This window comes from Doryrhamphus excisus, chromosome 20, assembly GCF_030265055.1.
Source record: "Doryrhamphus excisus isolate RoL2022-K1 chromosome 20, RoL_Dexc_1.0, whole genome shotgun sequence".
Taxonomy (NCBI): domain Eukaryota; kingdom Metazoa; phylum Chordata; class Actinopteri; order Syngnathiformes; family Syngnathidae; genus Doryrhamphus; species Doryrhamphus excisus.
In genome coordinates this window covers 10,567,384-10,586,231 of record NC_080485.1, presented here as the reverse complement: position 1 = coordinate 10,586,231, position 18,848 = coordinate 10,567,384, and the positions used below count along the sequence as shown (strand labels likewise).

Sequence of the window (18,848 nt, the reverse complement as noted above, 5' to 3'; positions counted from 1 at the left end):
CTTTTGTATTTGAACCATGTGGTCAGTGTGGCTTATTGAACACTAACTGACTGACTGCATGTTTTTGTTATGTCAAACTTAAATTAAACTTTAATTTGTGTGGAAAACTACGACGGAGTATTAGTGCCACAAAAAATCACCTGAGATTTCTTTTTAATTACAGCATATGAACATTGTTATATCCGTGCCTTTAAGAAAAATTGCATTGTGGGAAGTTGAGTGTCTCTTCCCTTTGGCATGTGTTTGCACCGCCCACTGTTTTCTGCATCCTGATAGGCTGTGGACTTTGTCAATCAATCTCTTTCGCGCTCCCTTGTCTCCCGCTCAGGTCATTGCTAGCTTGCTTGCTTGCTAGCTTGTAAATGAATCTTTTGATCAAAAGAGGACGTCAAAAGAAGGACTACTGCAGCATCATAAGGATATAAAAACAGGATACAAATGGCACAGTCACATTGGAAATATGTGTGAGTAGCTTAATAATTTCTCGTGTGGGAACTGTGAAATTGTTGATGAAAATTCAATTGGTTGGTTGTCAATGCGTGTCTGCGAAAAGTGTATATATGTATGGTGATGATGTTGACAGCCTTTAAATATATATATCTATATATTAATTGTAAAAAATTATGTTGGCTGCTTCATGTATTTCACTTATTGCAGGCTAGTTAGGGGAACCTACCTGTGAAAAACGAGGGAACACTATTACAATTCAATTTTACGTAATATTACGTAAAAAGTTGGAAATTTACCAGAAACAACATGCAATATTTTCAGAATGAAGTCAAGAGTTTAAGAGAATAAAGTCCTAAAACCAAGATGGGCTGTTTTTTTTTTTCATTAAAGGGGACTTATTATGCTCAATTTCAGAGTTGTGGAGTCTTATAGACCAGCTACAAACGATTACCCGCACATAAAGCTTTCTGGATCTTCCAGATTCTGCACCTCTTTGTGCAGTGTTTCCGACCCAAACGCTCTGTTAAATGTGCGCTCTGCTGTGATTGGTCACACTCCCAAGCGCTCCCAAGGACTTCCAGAGGCGTAGGTCTGCTTTTACTGAGTGCTAGTTAGTTCTCATTATGAGAATACAACATTGTAACAACATTTACAGGTCAGAAAAGTGGCTAAAGCATAATAGCATAACAAATGTCTCAGCAGTATCTGCTTGGGTTGGTGTAAAAAATAACCACTGCAAACTTATATTTTTCAGTATGCGGCCCTCTGTGGAAAAGGTTTGGACACCCCTCGGTCTAACTTTTGCATGTTAAAACCATGCTGTGTGGCAGCATTCCAAAAAGGAAAGTGCCTCACCCCTCATCCACCCGTGTATCCATTCAGTCATCCTTGCGGAAACATCCAGGCTTCCTGTAAGCGGCACACTTACCATCAGACTCTAAAACATGACTCAGCAGATTGTGCTGTATATAGAAAAAAACAATTATGTTATAGGAGCACTCAGGCGTCGTGGAGGCGAGGAAGGAAGCTTGTCTCTTTTTAAAAATGGCACCTTGTATTTCTGAATATGGCTGGTCTGGAGTCTGTCTTTGCAGGACTCAGGTGTCCCCGCGCACTTTTTTTTTTTTTATCATCTGGAGGATGTTGTTAACAGTTCTTATCAAGTGCTTCAACAACACAAGCTTTGTCCAGCTGATAGCTACAAGAGGATGTGGGACTGCTGGCTGCCTGTAGAGAGAGATGTTGTAGAGCGCTGCCTAATGACAATATACTACAATAATACACAAATAAGACAAAGGCCTGCGGCGTCACATGACTTCTGTCGCTTTCTCACTACAATACAGTCTTTCATACACACACACACGCTAGGCCCATGTATGAAATGAGGCCTTTTCTGGCATGTAGGCAGACACAAATAGCGACATTTAGCAGGGGGTTATTTGTCCCATCAAAGCGTTCATTGACATGTGGCGGAGTGGGGTCATTATGCCGTCATGTCTACTGCTCATTTGTATGCTCTATTAGTGGAGGACGAAAGTAAAGCAAGCTTTATTGCGTATATTGAATGTTTCTATGTAAGTTGCCTTATTAAAAAATATGTTTTCATGAATTGGGCTTCTCGTGCTTGAGTTGTAGGGCGGGGTCATACCCTGAAGTGGATATTGATGGGTTGTCAATGTGTTTGGGCTTGTTTAGCGTCAGTCCTTGGTAGGGCAAGGTGAGGAGCGGGGAGTAATAGTCAAAATGAACGAACATGAGAGAATTGTTCGTCCAATGAATTGGAAATTTACATTAAACGCACCAAGGTAGTGTGACCATATCGACATAAAGCACCGACTTGCGAGTGCACCCTCAGGTAATGTTAGCGGCGAAGGCATTAGCAATCTGGGGAACCATAGTAAATCTCTTCGCCAAAACCAAAACATCCCCCGTATGAGCAACTCTAAACATAGTCAAGAACGAGCGGCTAAGAAAGGTGTTGTAAATTGCTTCCAATTAGACGGACTAACAGACAGACAGAATACTTTATTACATTACATTTATTACATTATTTATAACATCATCAAGGTGAACGGTAATTAATGTGAGATATAAAGGTAAACACAAAAGTAATACTCTGGACTCCAAAGGGTGAATTGCATGCTAAAACCAATGCAGTGTAGGTCAAAATATGTTTAAATATTTAAATTAGCTTTGTGTAACAGGAGACAAGCAAATACTTTGTGATTGTTTTGATGTGTTCTGAGTTTACAATATGCTGCAGGCCCATAAAAAATGAGCTGTGCGCTGCAAAAGGCTCCTTAACATCACTGAACTGAATTTGTCACTGTCTTTCATCATGAGGATAAAAATGTAAATTTCCTGTTATTAATATAATCTCAGCTCCATATGGTGTTGGCCTCCTTCCGCTACTTGCAGCAAGGATGTGTGTGTCGGCATGTACACAAGAGCAGGTATTGATTCCTGATGGATGCTGCTGCCGCTGCTGGGTGTTTTATGTCCTCCCTGCATGTGAGGACAATATAATCACTTATTAATGCACTGGGAGCAGGAAATTAAATCCTCATTAGTACAAAGCTTTGATACAATGTACAAAGGTACAATTCTACAATGTCCTGGGAGACTGTCTTGGGTTGTTTTCATTCCAAGTCAGCATATTTAATGTAATTCGATCACTTTATGGATGGATACCTAAACATTGAGGTAAGTCATCTATATTTAACCTGGTATAATGGGTATATGGAGTACAACATGAAGTGGTGAGAATAAAGAGGATCATACCGCACATCCATACTTTTCTGTACTTTACAAATGTGTTGCTCCTTCCAACAGTCATGGAGTGTCGACAAGATGTAAATGTGACAAAAAATCCAACCAACGATAGATTCCTGGAGGCTTTTCATCACCTTAAAGTCAACCGGGTGATGGAACAAAAAGCTGCATCAAGCGGAATGGAGAAACATAGCTTTTACCGGAAATGTGTGGAGTCGCCTACAAAACAAAAGATAATAAACTCCTTTGCAACTATTCAGACGCCAAAGTCAGCGGTAACACATTAAACCATTCATCTTTGAATAACATGTACGCGTATTTATGGTATGTTTTTGAAAATATAGAAAGAATATGTCCACGCCAGATGTGCGTGTTTGGCCTCTTCCGGTTATATTTTGAAAACGGGATCCGTGGAAATGTCAGCACGTTCGGTCAAAGTACTTTATATGCTTCCAACTACTTTGCCGTTAGAATTACAGCCGGTTTGTGTGTGACTGCTCCCTTTTATTTATAACCGCGGGGACATCCTCCAACAAATGTCACTCGTGAGTCACTTCTGACTCTTTGGAGCCGCCCGTGACCTGTAAGAATAAATGTGTCATCACGCCGGCCAAAGCAGCAGCGGCGCTATGTTATGGTAGCTAGTAGCTAGCATGCTATCAGGCTAGCAACCGTAACGAAGGCGATCATTATAGCTAGCTAGCTCGCTAGCAATTGGACATCTCGCTTCGCTCCTACTTATTCTCAGACGGTTCGTCATATCTCGCGTCTGGGTCCACTTGAGAGGCACGGCATCGGACTTCACAATAAGGTGAGTGTCATCCGAGCACCGTGGATGTATTTTGGCACAGAGCGCGAGCCTAGCAAGGCTGAGCCAGACGCAGACTACTCCCTGGATTGAGAGCATCATTGCACAAAATATTCCATGTGGCAACATGTCTGCTAGGCTTTTACTTTAGGGCGCCACTGTTTGCTTTAGTGGATTCGTGAGTGGTTTTATAACTGTTTATTTTTAAACAATCTATATTATTGTCTCTGGCGCCAAGTTACACAAACCCGTTGACAGACACGCGTGGATGTACTAACGTTCTTACACATTAACAGCAAGCTTTGCTTGGATTTAATTCCAGCTTTATGCATAAATACTTGACTAAAAATACGGTGGCCGACATGGGCAAACACAACGGCCGCTCTCTCCATCCAAATATTTTCTATGCCGCTGAATCCTCATTAGGGTTGCAGCGGTATACTGCAGCTTATCTCGTCCACTCTCTCCAAACAGAAAGAACTGACCCAAAACCGTGGACATGCAACAAATGCAAACTGCTGTAAGTTCACAGAACAAAAGTTAGCCAAGCTAGCTAGCCAAGTACTCAGTAAATCGGTGTCTTCCATCGGCAAGAAAGGATAGTCATCGGCATCCATTTTCAATGCTGCTTTTCCTCACTGGGGTCACAGTGGCTGGAGCCTATCCCAGCCGACTACGGGAGCGAGGTGTTGTACACCCTGGACTGGTCGCCAGCCAATCACAGGGCACACATATAGACAAACAACCATTCACACTCACATTCATACCTATGGACAATTTGGAGTCACCAATTAACCTAGCATGTTTTTGGAATGTGGGAGGAAACCGGAGTACCCGGAGAAAACCCATGCATGCACGGGGAGAACATGCACACTCCAAACAGAGAATTGAACCCTGGTCTCCTAGCTGTGCCCCTGTCTCGACCGCCGTGCAGCCCATCTAGTCTAATGAATTCAATAATTTAATATTACAGCACATAAGAACGAGTGTTGTCCACATGTCTACGTTAGCTGCCGTTTGACAGATGATCACACCGTCAAGTGTTCGGTCTTCAAATACCGAATTAAATTAAAGCCTTTTAATGTTCGACCCCCTCAAAAATGTTTCTGTGGCATGCATTGGCAGTTAATTTACACACGGTAGACATGATTGTTTTTGTTTTGGCACGCCTGCGCACTGTGAAGGAAAGTGTGAGGAGGATGCTGCCCAAGGCGTTAGTTAGGGCAAGACACTACATGCACTCAGAGATTGCTGCGGGCTGCAATAGTACGAGCCACAGGTGATCGGCATTGAAAGGTCGGATCATCGATCGGAGCATCTCAATGTAAAATTAGTAAAAAAGTGTTTAACAATGATCATGCAGTATCTAAGTGATTGCAGCATTTTAATTAGATAAATAGATGACCTTTGTGTGCTTTTGATTGTACCTCAGTTATGTGTTCGGTTGTTGTGTGGTTTGGCTCTATCGGCCACTGTATTTAAAAAAAAAAAAAAAAAGCTCTAACATGGCCAGCTCATCCCTGCTTTGGAACAGCTTCTATCTTTGTTTTGTCCAGCCAGGATGAGCATTATGATGGATTCACTGTTTTGTCTTTTCTCTCCTTTTGCAGGATGTCAGCCTAGCATCTACACCCAGCACATTACTCATCATGCCACTGGAAATTGTGGAATGTTTTTTTTTGCAAGATAATGCACGTCACACCAGACTTGTGTTGCAGAGATTTTGAGAGCTCGGTAATCGGCATTTCTCTGCTGGATGTCTTATCTGGCGTGCTTCCGGTAAGACGTTGACTATGTGTCTGGCCGCCTTGGATTTGCTGGGATAAACATTGGCGTAAAGTCTTGTGGAAAAAGAAGCGGAAAAAAAAGCCCAAAGAGGGAGGCCCAGGAGGGGATATCTGCTCCCCGGAAACATGGCTTCAGTTTGGAAGAGACTGCAACGTGTGGGGAAGCACGCCTCCAAGTTCCAGTTTGTGGCTTCCTATCAGGAGTTGATGGTGGAATGTACCAAGAAATGGTAAGTTCTGGGGGCGACTACAGTGCTGTCATTTAAGCCCCATGAAAAGTCTTGTGTGTGTGTGTGTGTCCTTACTGGAATGCAGTGCTCATTTCATAATACACACACACACTCATCTTCTCCTTTGGTGCGTAGGGTTGTCAGTGTGTTGGGAGGCGCCCGCACGCCATAAAGCAAAGTGGCAATGGTCATTTTCCTTTTGACAGACATTTGAGTTTGTTTGCTTTGAAGTCTTGAGGAGTGAGCGTGTTGGGCAGCTTTCAAGCTGACCTCCTTCAGCGATGGTGGTGGCTATCTGATCTTGACATCTCACCCCGCTGCAAGGAAGGGAAGCTATGCAAGCACTTTTGAATTATTATTCGTGTGCTGGAAGTTTACACTTCCAGTCTTTCACACAGCCCTTAAATGACAACTCATGTCGCTCATGTTGCTGTATTGACCGGAATATAGCACAATTAGTACGCATCATTTGTATATTATTTACTTATTTTGTAGTGTACGTAGAGTGTTAGTAAAGGCAGACAGAACAATAATCAACAGTAGTAGTTATGAGGAAAAAGTGACCCATTTACTTCTTTGTGCCTCTGGGGTACAGTTTTATCCACAATGTAGTGGCAAACACATATCATATAGCGTGCTTCCAGCTGCTGAATTCATTTAAATGAATTAGACATTACTCATTTACTAGTTATCTTTTTTGTTAGAGCTGACCACTTGTTGTCTCGGAATAGTTTCTCTTGTACCACTTCTTGTGTTATGCTAGGAGTCCACTGGGCTGGCGCCAGTTTGTGCCAGTTCACGCCAATGCAATTTGTGTCGCCAATAAGGTGCCTAGTGGCATGCAGTGGCTCAAACTGCCTCCCAACTGGCTCGTGGTGGCAAAAATTTAGTTTGGCGGCAAAGAAAATTTCGAAATGTTTAATGTCTTCGACGCAACACTTGCAACAAGCAATCAGCGCAAAGTGTCCACCATGTGGAACCAAATGTCGCAAACAATCTGCCTACTGGAATCCACTGGAATGTAATGGCGCATGCCAAGTTGCGCAAATGATGCTAGGAGTCCACTGGGCCGGCGCCAGTTGGTGCCAGTTATCGCCAAAGATTATGTGATTGGCGCATAGTGGTTCGCTGTGACGCCGAATTAACGGCAACATGGCAACATAATTCGGCGCCACAGCGATCCACGACACGGCAATCACATAATCTTTGGCGCGAACTGGCGCTGGCCCAGTGGACTACTTAGCATTACGTGTGCGATTAGTCTGGTGGTATTTACTTTCCCAGTTCTGTGCCACCACAGGAATCGGTTGTTCAAAGCTAACAGCTGCTGTCGAGTGTAAACAATGGAGCAAGCGTCAAGCTACAAATGTAAAAGATGAACATCCATAGCTGCACACTTGCTTAATGGGTCGGTATGGCACAAAACATAGTAAGGAAGTAATAAATAAAGCACTATTAAACACTAAAAACACGGCTGGAGACATGAAGCTGCCGGAACTAGCTTGCAGTCTTGTGGCGTCATCTTGCGGCATTAGACCTCTGTATCAAATCTAGTCAATATCATTATGAACGATATGCTCGTTTTCGATATCTTGCTGAAACAAATATGGATATAGTAGTAATGATAGTACAATGCAATGTATTGTCATATATTTTAAAAGTAATGTTAAAGTCTCAATTCGTTCTTGTAGACCCAATCTCGTGTATCACTCCTAGTAAAATCTGAAATAAACGTCTGGTCCTGCAAGGAGGCGTGGAGGCCATGTTTTCCAGCAGTGAAGATCCTGTGGAGAGATTGTTATACTTGAGCCTCGTGGCTCAAGAGGGATGGGCAAGAGATTCTTTGCCTGCAGGCATGGATTCTTTTGAGCAGCTCACCGTAGGCGGGGACTAACTCAGCCCCAAATACACTGCTCTGAACCTGGGACAGATGTTAGCGTGTTGGGGAATGGAATGAGAAAAATGTCCATGTCTTCCCAGAGCGAAGGGTGGGTGGGCGCAGCTTATAGCCGGCGGTACACTTTGTTTTTCCAACGTGGCCTCGGCTCTATGTTTCTATCTGATGGTCTGCGTTGATGAATGGATTAAGTGAGTTCACGATGTGGGCTTTTCTGTTATTTTACACAAGTCCTCTACCTTTGAAATACAGTCCCTCATTTTTCACGGTTAATTAGTTCCAGACACGACCGCGATAAGTGAATTTCCACGAAGTAGGATTCAACATTAATAAATGGAATATTTTCATAGAAACCTGTTTACGATCTTCTAAATATAGGACCCTATGATTTCCGTGTTAACGGAATCATGGACGGAATCGCAGAATTGGCCAATAAAAATTTAATTTTCAGTTAAATGCGGAATCTCACAGAAAGCAAAATAGTGTGAATTAAATTATGTCAGCATTAGAAGGAGGAACTATCGTGTGGGGAAGTATTTTCCCGGTGGACAGCTCTGTCGTAACGGAATCTCATCCCAAACACTAACACGCCCCCTCCTGAACTAAATATATCGAAACAGTGACCTAAAAACCCTGGTGAAAGTTGGTAGGAAAAACCATGAAAACTCCTATCTTACGGAGCGTGAATGGAAGCTAGCGGGGTTAGCTTAGTTTAGCAGAGCATGCTCATGTGGTTGTGTGTCTGTGACACTCGATTGTGTTTTACAGCTTTAATGTAAGTCAGCATTTTAAAATGCCCGCTGACGATGTGCAGGTTCTGATTGGAAAAAGATAAGTGGCATGGTTATTCTTAACCATCAATAGACATTCCTATCACACAACACATTTCCAGCTTTCAAAATAAAAGCGCTGTTTGTCATGTATCTAGTTGTGTAAACAAAATAAGGGTGTGATGAAAAATATTGTGCCTTAATAACGTAACTGGACAATTTTTTGGACAATAATGTACAATGTTTGTTGAATATTTTGTGAGGCTGCACGGCGGTCGAGTGGTTAGCAGACCTCACAGCTAGGAGACCAGGGTTCAATTCCACCATCGGCCATCTCTGTGTGGAGTTTGCATGTTCTCCCCGTGCATGCGAGGGTTTTCTCCGGTACTCCGGTTTCCTCCCACATTCCAAAAACATGCTAGGTTAATATGCCAATATGCGTCAAAGGTTAGCCAAACTACCTCCATTTATTTATTTCCAATGAAAACCGAATTAAGCAATTGTGTGAAAAGATGATATCATAGGTCCATATAAATACGTCTTTTAACATTATTAAAGCCCTCAAGACATGAAATAACCAATATAGTCAGTTACCTTTACATTTGTATTCCCCAATACAGTATACATGTGTATATACATTAGTCTCTTGAGCCATGGTTCACAGACAAAGAAGTACAACTATGACGGCTAACAGTTCAAAGTTCTGTGCTAACATATTGTCCTGCACGTGTCCTCAATAATGAGTCTGGTAATTCATCCTCCTGCTGTCTCTGAATGGAGCTCAACTATGACCTCAGCGCTTTTAAGCGCTCTCATCTTACGTTCCTTCCCTGCATGTCTTTCGACTTTGACTGCCTTATCAACTTGTTTGGATGCTAGCTGGGCAAAATGAGCATTTCACTTACAGACCGAATCAGTTCAGAGTAACCATAATATGATTGGGTTCAGTGTGTGTAATAATATTTCTTAAATGTATAATTATTATTTCCTTACTTGTGCATTAATGAGTTGACTTTCTGTCAGCCTCACTGCTTCGGAACCTTGGCGGTTTGGTATGTTTGTTTTGCAAGTCAGGCTGTGAGGAGGCTTTATTGGGTCATGAAGAGATGTGTCATGTTACAGGCAATATGGCGTTTTAAGTTAGGAGCTGGTTTCACTTGCACGGAACAGCTTGCAGTCGGGAGAGGTGTAAAAATGGAGACAGTGTTTGGGAGCGCAAACAGCCAGCGCGTGTCAGGCTGTGACACGTTTCTTCTGTTCAGCATGTTGCGTTCGCCGCTGTGGCGCGCGTCCATCATGTCGCTGCCAGACAAACATTTCCCTTGCCAACTTGCCTGACATCGACGTTTGACACATTCCTGCCTTGGAAGCTGTTGGGACTCCACTTAAGATCTACTCTACTGCTGCTTGTCGTAAACTGAAGAAGTGATGTTTTCTGACTTTTTGAGATTTAAACGATTTGCGGAGCCTTTTGGTTGCATGTATGGTTAAATGATGATGCATCTTCTGGATGTGGAGGTCACTTAGTCCCTATGGTCTTTACCTACGGTCACTTTTATCCAGATCTGCAGCAAAGTGTCATGGCTTCCTTCCTTCCATCAACACTGAAAAATCATTCATTCATTCATTCATTTTCTATGGTGAGAGGCGGGGTACACCCTGGACTGGTCGCCAGCCAATCACAGGGCACATATAGACAAACAACCATTCACACTCACATTCATACCTATGGACAGTTTGGAGTCGCTAATTAACCTAGCATGTTTTTGGAATATGGGAGGAAATCGGAGTACCCGGAGAAAACCCACGCATGCACGGGGAGAACATGCAAACTCCACACAGAGATGGCCGAGGGTGGAATTGAACCCTGGTCTCCTAGCCGTGAGGTCTGCGCGCTAACCACTCGAACGCCGTGCAGCCTACTGAAAAAATCAAAGGATTCATATTATTCATTTTCTCTAAAAACTAAAATCAATCAAATATTTCAAGCAGAAATAGAAACAGCTGCCTGCAGATGGGCCTCGGGCCACACGTTGGACACCGTGATTTAGGAATTGCATCCTAGCACCGAGAACCACACCGATCCACCTCTCTCACTCTTGTATATTTTCTCTCCACCCTTATCTCCTCATCTTTGCTTGTTGTTTCTCCATCTCCTTCCTCCTTTCACATTTTTCTCCCACCCGCCTTTACGCTCATGTGCAATGGAATCAGTCCAAGTGTGCAAACTGAAGAGATGTGCAGACAAACGGGGGGGGGGGGGGGGGGGCTTCGACAAAGTGATGCTCGGAGTCAATAGTCGGTTTGAGTGTCCACATACGGCCTTGGCGTTATCTCGTCACATATCAGCCTGCGTAGAGCTGACTTTAGAATGTGGAACTCGAACATCTTTGTCTCTCATTCGGAGAACGTTTCTTTCTCACTGCTGGGCTATCTTTGTGTGCAATGCAAATCTGCGGATGTTGTCAGAGCTGATGTTTTTGTTGCTAAAATCCCCTTAAAAGTTAATCAGCCTGAAATGTGCAGCTGCTGTTGTTACTAACATGGTGGGATTTTTGTTGATGGCTAGAGATTAAGACTCCAGCATCATGGCGCCGGCTGGCTCCTTTGGTGTAGGTTGACATGTACCTTCAAAAAATTGTAAGATTGCGCCAATGATGATGCAGAATGCAGAGATGTGATTGGTTTGTACAGTTCATTCATTTTCTGCCGCTTATTATCACGAGGGTCATGGGTTGCAGCTATCCCAGCTGTCTTCAGTCGAGAGGCGGGCTACACGAGAGGCGGGGTACAACCTGGACTGGTCAACAGCCAATCACAGGGTACATATAGACAAACAACCATTCACACTCACATTCATACCTATGGACAATTTGGAGTCTCCAATTAACCTAGCATGTTTTTGGAAAGTGGGAGGAAACCGGAGTCCCTGGAGAAAACCCACGCATGAACATGCAAACTCCACACAGAGATGGCCGAGGGTGGGATTGAACTCGGGACTCCTAGCTGTGAGGTCTGCGCGCTAACCACTCGTACGCCGTGCAGCCCTCGTACAATTCAGGTATTTTAAATCTGCCAAAAATCTTGTGAAGTCCCTAGTAATTTAATTATATAATAGTAGATACATATTTTAATATTGGAAGTGTTTTATTATTGATATTGAAGCCTCTTTGCAGTCTCAGAGAACTCTCAGAATATGACTTGCGAGCAAAGACGCCATTTCATTCTCTCCTCTTCATCAGCACTCACTCCTATTGTCTTCTCTGCTGGCGCAAGCTACCTCTGAACTGACCTTCATCCCTCCAGGATGGTGGAGTCATACATCCATCACGGCCGCTCTCCCCTCATAACCTAACTCACACAGACACAGCGCTTGTCTTTAAAAAACGTGAAAAAAAAACATCAATGTTGTTTGTCAGGATGCAGACATGAGCACTCGTACTAAAATAAATCTCAACACGTCGCTATGTGGGATATAAAAAGGCAACTGTAAATATTTATTCAAGGTTGTTATGATATACCATGTCGTTATGTTTAAATAACCTGATGACTAGCACACTGACTGCGAAGCTAATGGACAAGCTTTGCTGTCCTTTTGTAAAAAGGAGGAGCACCTCAGTGATTTTATGCTGAGGATGCTTCAAAGCATGCATCAGAATTGGTAATAAGAGTTTGAGGCTACATTGTTAGCTCGCCAGTGACATCAACTTAACCCGACACGGCTGTTTGTGTTCGTACTCACAATCGACATCTGGCCCATGGTATTGGATGTGAAGTGGTTCCTTCCTGCCGCCTTACAGGAAGCTCTGGGCAGCCACAATATCCTCTTGCACACTCTCCTTCCCAAGGATGGACCACCAAGCCTTCATAATAATAATAATAATAATAATAATAATAATAATAATACTAATAATAGTAATTCAGTTGCAGTTAATTGCCTTTTTGTTTCACATTGTCGTCGCTTCTATGTTGCTTTGCAGGCTCTCATTGTTTATTTACGCCAGAAGTGACTGTGTAGCGATGTGTGTATGAAAACTTCCCATATAAAGATGATCTTATGACTTGGGCTGAGGGATTCTATTGACACCCGAAAATAATAATAAGTGTAACATGCAGAAAATGTGAAATAATTCTAAATGATGAATGAAAGGAGCTTATTGTTGATGCAGAATTTCTGTACATCCTGGGGTGATTGAAAGTGCTGGCACTCCACATTGGTTCGGTCCCATGGCAGGTTGTTAAGCAGTCGCACTCACTAAAAAATGCATGGACAGTAAGTTAGCAGCCCGTAGGGTGCTTTGTGTGGGGAACTTGATTTAGCTGAATGATACAGTCCGGGGCAAACGGGACCATGTGTTATGTGCAATACTGTATGAAAACCCAGACTTTTTTTTGCAATTCACTTTCAAACATCTATAAAAAATGACAGCATATTGTTTGTAAAATAATATTAGTAATTCACTTTGAGAGCTCTGACATTATGTTATTATTTGCCCTCATGTCTTCTCTCCTATTTTTCAGGCAACCAGACAAACTGGTGGTGGTTTGGACCCGTAGAAGTCGACGGAAATCCTCCAAGGTTGGTATTTAACCATACTGTAATAGCTTAATGGTAAAATATATTCAGAATTTCTACTATGCAAATAAATCTTGCACATGAATGTTTCCTGTGGAACCATCCCAATATAATTTTGTCCACTAGAGGTCGTCCAAACATTGCTAATAGATTTTTAGAAGGATACCCATATTTTCTTTACTTCACTTTGTGTTCATGTCACATTTTGTTATGACAAAATTTTTAACCATGTGTGTTTCTTCTGTCCTGCAGTCTCACAGCTGGCAGCCTGGTATCAAAAATCCCTACAGAGGTGTGGTGGTGTGGCCTGTACCAGAAAACGTTGAAATCACTGTCACGCTCTTTAAGGTACCTGTGTGTTGTTTTGTTTTAATAATATTTTGTGCCATGTGTCATACTTTTCATTAGTTGTTGTCAGGCAGCAAACAAGCCAACCGACAAGCCAAAACATGTAAACTAAGACAACGCCATAAACTGAAAGTTGAGAAGGGCGATACCACAAATTTTGGCGTCAATCTGATATCAAGTAAATACCGGGATGGTATCGTTGATACTGATATTAAAACTAAAATGGATAATTTGGGGGGATTTTTAAAAATTTACACACTATTTACTTAGGTTGAGGAGATTGGCCATTCGGGAGGAGCTCAGAGTAGCGCCCCTTCTCCCTCACATTGAGGTGGCTTGGGCATCTAGTCTGAATGCCTCCTGGGCACCTCCCCGGTGAGGTGTTCTGGGCATGCCCAGCCGGGTGGAAGCCCTAGTGCAGACTTAGGATACACATGTCTCACAGCTGGTCTGGGAACACCCTGGTGTCCTGCCGGTGGAACTGCAGAACGTGGCCGAAGACCAGTAACTCTGGTCTTACCTGCTGAGACTGCTGCCCCTGTGACCTGGACCGGGATAAGCAGAAAAAATGGATGGAACAAAAAAAGACACAGATATTTGTGAAAATTAACGTAGAAGACAATCAATCTCTGATGTGATACCGATACTACTCTGGTATTGACATTAATGATACAGTTTGTGGATGGATTAGGCTTTTGGTGTTTGCCTGAATGAGCAAGGCAGTTTGATAGCTCTTTGTGTGCTCGTGTCTGTGTTGTGTTGTTTCTAGCTGTGTGCTTCACAGCTTCACATGGATGTGTCACATTTAACGCATGTGTACATAATCTATTAGTAAATAAACCGTATTTATGCAATTACATTGTGAGAGCACAATTGAATTTACATTCCAAAAGTGGTATTTTATTGTCAGGTGTTTTGTGTAAATAATAAGTAACTGGTGTACTTGCTGTGTTGTTACAGGACCCTCATGCAGAGGAGTTTGAAGACAAAGAATGGACATTTGTCATTGAAAACGTGAGTAGTCTTGTTCCATGTACATATTAGCACAGCCACTTTTTTTTCCATTCATTGTTGACATTTACTTTTTTTTTCTTGAATCTTGAATGATTAAATAACATGTGTTGGTGCTCATTGTATGTGCAGGCACTGCCACCATGTGGTCAGAGATTGCTATTACATGTACTGTAGTATAGTGGCGTATATAAACAAAGTCACACTGAGCAAGTATTGTGGTGTACTGCTTGATTAGAGTCAGTAAATATGTGTTAGCTAAAGCTTACATACAAATATATCAATAATCAACTTGGTTTGTATTGTCTGTTAATTAGACAATATAAACATGATGCTTGTTTGCTTAGTCTTTACATTGTGGTTCAAACGTGGCTCCCTCACTCGCTGAGGTTTTTTCAAAAATTGTTGTTGACTATAGTCTTTAAAAAATATTGAAGGACAAGTCATATATAATATTCTGGTCACTAGGTGTCAGTCATGTTATATTGATGAGACATTAAATTAGATTACCATTACACTGCATGTTGTCAGTGCATGTCCGACATGATAGCGTGAAGAAAAATTCTCCTCCCATTCTGTGTGAAAGTGGTACGTTTTTGGGCTTTTTACTTTGTTGATCATCCCCACACACTGGAGGCTAACTAGTTAGCTCCGCAGTGATCTCTTAGCCTATGCATTACAGTTGAGCCAAGAAAGAATAAAAGCAGTGTAAAGGTAACTATAGGGGTGTTATTTCTTGTCTACAGGGCTCTAATAATGGTAAAAATGAATTTAAAAAGTCATTAACAGGTTTTCTATGAAAATAGTGCCTTGATTAATCATACTTTGTGGAAGTTTACTTCAGGTCAGGAACCAATTAACCGCGATTAATGAGGGAGGATTGTACACTTGTGTGTACATGTGTGTCTCCTGCCCAGTTGGCGTCATTAATGTTGACATTTTATAGGCTGATCGTCATAAACAGTGCAGAAAGTCTTGCCTATTTAATTCCGCATTCTCCACAGCCACCTTTCCAAGAATGTCAACTACACACCCCTCACTTTTTTTTGTGCACACATCAAACGGACAACATAAGAAAGTGCTTGAGGGTCTGGTGGGGGGGGGGGGGCAGCAGCTTCTGGGGTTTGATAAAACACCAAGGTGACAAGCAGGTCAGCCGCTGTTCTGTGGTCAGAGCGTGGGAGAGACATCAAGGCAGCGTGAGCTTTCTGGGGTTTGTCTCTGCATACCTGACTAATGACTACTGCTGCTGCAGCACCATTTCTTGACAGCCGGAATGGACAGGAAGAATGCGGTTGTGACAAAACGTCTCGACGTTTATTCCTCTTGATAAAAAGCATCAGTTGACCTGATGGGATACATGTTGCAAATACAGAGTGGGATGTATAGTGAGATACATTGTGCCTGTCTCGGACTTTGAGCGAAGCTGGAACCTAGCTCTTGGGCAAAAATTCCTGACTACACCTTAGTAGTAGTCACCTGTGAATTTCAGAGTGGTTGGGAATGAGTCACTGACAATCATTCAGCTAATGGAACCACCTCCATTCATGCCATTGAAGTTGCGATGTTGAGCAATCTGTTATATAGAGTTTGACCACCAGGGTGCAGTATACACCTTTTATAATTTGTCACAATGGTCAATCCAGTTTATATTTGAGTCCTATGCTGTGTCTCAAATGCAATATTTCTCGAGTATACTGTGTACTTAATAATAATAATAATAATACATTTTATTTGTATAGCGCTTTTCAAGATACTCAAAGACACTTTACAGAAGAATGAAGTTGAATAAAGCAAGTAAACAGAATAGAAGAGACACCAAAATACAACATTCATTGGTTAATACAGTTAAAACATGAGTAAAAGCGGGGCGGGGTACCTAAGTACTTAGTACCTAAGTGTCTGAATGACACTGGTAATATTTACCCAGTACTACGACTTCTTTTCTCCTTTTTTGGTGGTGAATGACATCCACCAATGGTGTTCCAAAGTGTGTACTTGTGTGTGATGAAGTCACTATGTACTTTTTTGTGTATGTTTCCATAGTTTAAAGACAGCCATGACCCTCCCTCACACACATTGAGGTATTGAATGATATGAAGGCGGGACCTATGAATTCATTTGGCAGGGAGGTCCACATGAAGGAGAGGTGAGGTCTCCTCAACCCTCATCAGACGACAGAGGAGAGAGGCAAAGAATACGCCATTGTGCCAGAACGCCGGAGATGATGAAATTTAAGATCCTCGCGCTCTGCCTTCGTCTTAATCTGGTGGTGGGGGGGGGGCCCAACCTCGCGCTCGGCTAATCCTTCCCCGTTGAATTACTGGCCTCGCTAGATTGTATTTTGTCATTGAAAATGGCAGTGTCAAACACTGCCTTTTTCCCCTCTCCTATTTGTTCCTCTGCCAAGGCAAATCGCATAATCAAGAGAGGGCGCGGGAGTGAAGAGGAGGAAGCGACGAAGAGGGGAGGGAGAGGTGGCAGCCCGTAAGTGGCGACACAGTAGTATCTCTAAATTGCATGCTACCCTTGCCTTTCACCCTTTTTCAAATAGGTGCACATTATCAAAAAGGTGGGCAAATTGGTAGTCGAAAGATTGGACGGCTATATTTGAAGGCATTGTGCTGACAGACATTCAGGCATCTGCGTGTGCATATCAACCAGAACTGGAGATCAGAATCCATCTTCTTCGGAGCTTTGTGGGAGGATTTAATGCAACACACAAACGCAGAGTTATTTTTTTAAAATAAAACACGGGCTCTCACACCGCCCTCGAGTCACGCAGACCTTTTTGACTTGCATTACATCCAAGGCCTGCTGACAAAAACGGATTTGGGAATTTTTGGTAAATAGCGCCATCATCCACTGACATGGAACCAAAGAAACCCACTTAATTAGTGGGCTTATGCAATAAAATATATCAATATCAATTAATGGCAAAGCTTTGTGGAACTTTTTAGCTTTGTGAAACTAAAAAGTTTATTGCGCATCTGGGTGGGGGACACGAGTCAGAGGGGGCTGCTCCCGCTAATGTTTGGCCTCTCCTTGCTAGCATAGCAGACATACAGCTTCTCAAAGACTTAAGCGGAGTTCCAATTTCAGCGCCTCCATTTAGAACAGATCATACTGCAATAAAACCTGTCAATTAGGGCTTACATAACATTACATAACATGAATAGTTTCTGTGACATTCAACATAATGAAATGCATTAAAACACGTGTGTTAGCTCGATGCTAACTTGCATTGGTATTCCCATGTACACGCTCACGACATGCAATCTGCGATTTACATGGTGATTTTGAGCACTACGACTTAGACATTTAATTGTACGTAATGCACTTAATGTACTTAATGCACTTAAAGCAGATGATACATCATTAGCTTAGCATTCTTTCAGACATGCAAACATTTTCTACGCTACAACAGTAGCTACTTTCTGACTACAGCAGCATATCTCGGACGAACTGAACGTAATGCAGACTTCCAACATGAGAATGAAAGAAAGAGACGGCGAGAGTATGAAAAGTGGATCAGATATTTTGATTAGCTTGTTGGGCATTTTTGGGTGGAGACCGGAGGCATTTCTGAGCACTGTGATGTCAAAATGCTAATTAGATGAGTTAATTTACTCCCATCATAAACCTTGGGTTATACTGATGATTTATCTCATTTACAGTATGCATTTATCTATTACCATTTTCAAGCTCTAACCTTTAGAAATGGGTGTATCATGCGACCCCCATGTCCCCCCCTCTGTCATAAGGCTGGGCGCGTTCCCCCAGTTTGACAACCACTGCCTTCGGTCGTCCCCTTAAGTAATACATCATCATACATCAGTGAACAGTTCTGTATTACTAGTTCATCCTTGGTGAAGGTCTACTGTACTATTCTAATCAAATGCGGATGATAAGTTTACCATTTTGAGTAGCTTTAAAATGTGTGTACAGTATGTCAGTAATGACATACTTTCCACGGTCTGTTGTAAATAAGATAAGATATGCCTTTATTCGTCCCTCAGTGGGGAAATTTGTATTGCACAGCAGCAAGAGTACAGAATCAGTTAAGCAGTACAAAATACACAATATAGAAAAATAAACAATATAAACAACCCAAATATTAACAAAATCAACAGTTTTACCCAGAGTTATATACAAATACAGTATGCAGATAATATGAAACGAGATGAGATACATGACCA

General features: G+C 42.3%; 1 protein-coding gene across 5 annotated transcripts in view; it reads left to right on the top strand.

Annotated features, from left to right (window-relative positions):
- Window positions 1–3,640: 3,640 nt before the first annotated feature.
- Window positions 3,641–18,848, top strand: part of ehbp1 (EH domain binding protein 1) — a 124,130-nt gene continuing 108,922 nt past the window's right edge. For all 5 annotated transcript variants that reach the window (XM_058058178.1, XM_058058176.1, XM_058058180.1 and 2 more), the window contains exons 1-5: window positions 3,641–4,033; window positions 5,641–6,047; window positions 13,236–13,293; window positions 13,543–13,638; window positions 14,599–14,652. In XM_058058178.1, the coding sequence (XP_057914161.1) occupies window positions 5,944–6,047; window positions 13,236–13,293; window positions 13,543–13,638; window positions 14,599–14,652 (312 nt within the window). In that variant the 5' untranslated portion in view covers window positions 3,641–4,033; window positions 5,641–5,943. The remainder of the gene's footprint in view (window positions 4,034–5,640; window positions 6,048–13,235; window positions 13,294–13,542; window positions 13,639–14,598; window positions 14,653–18,848) is intronic.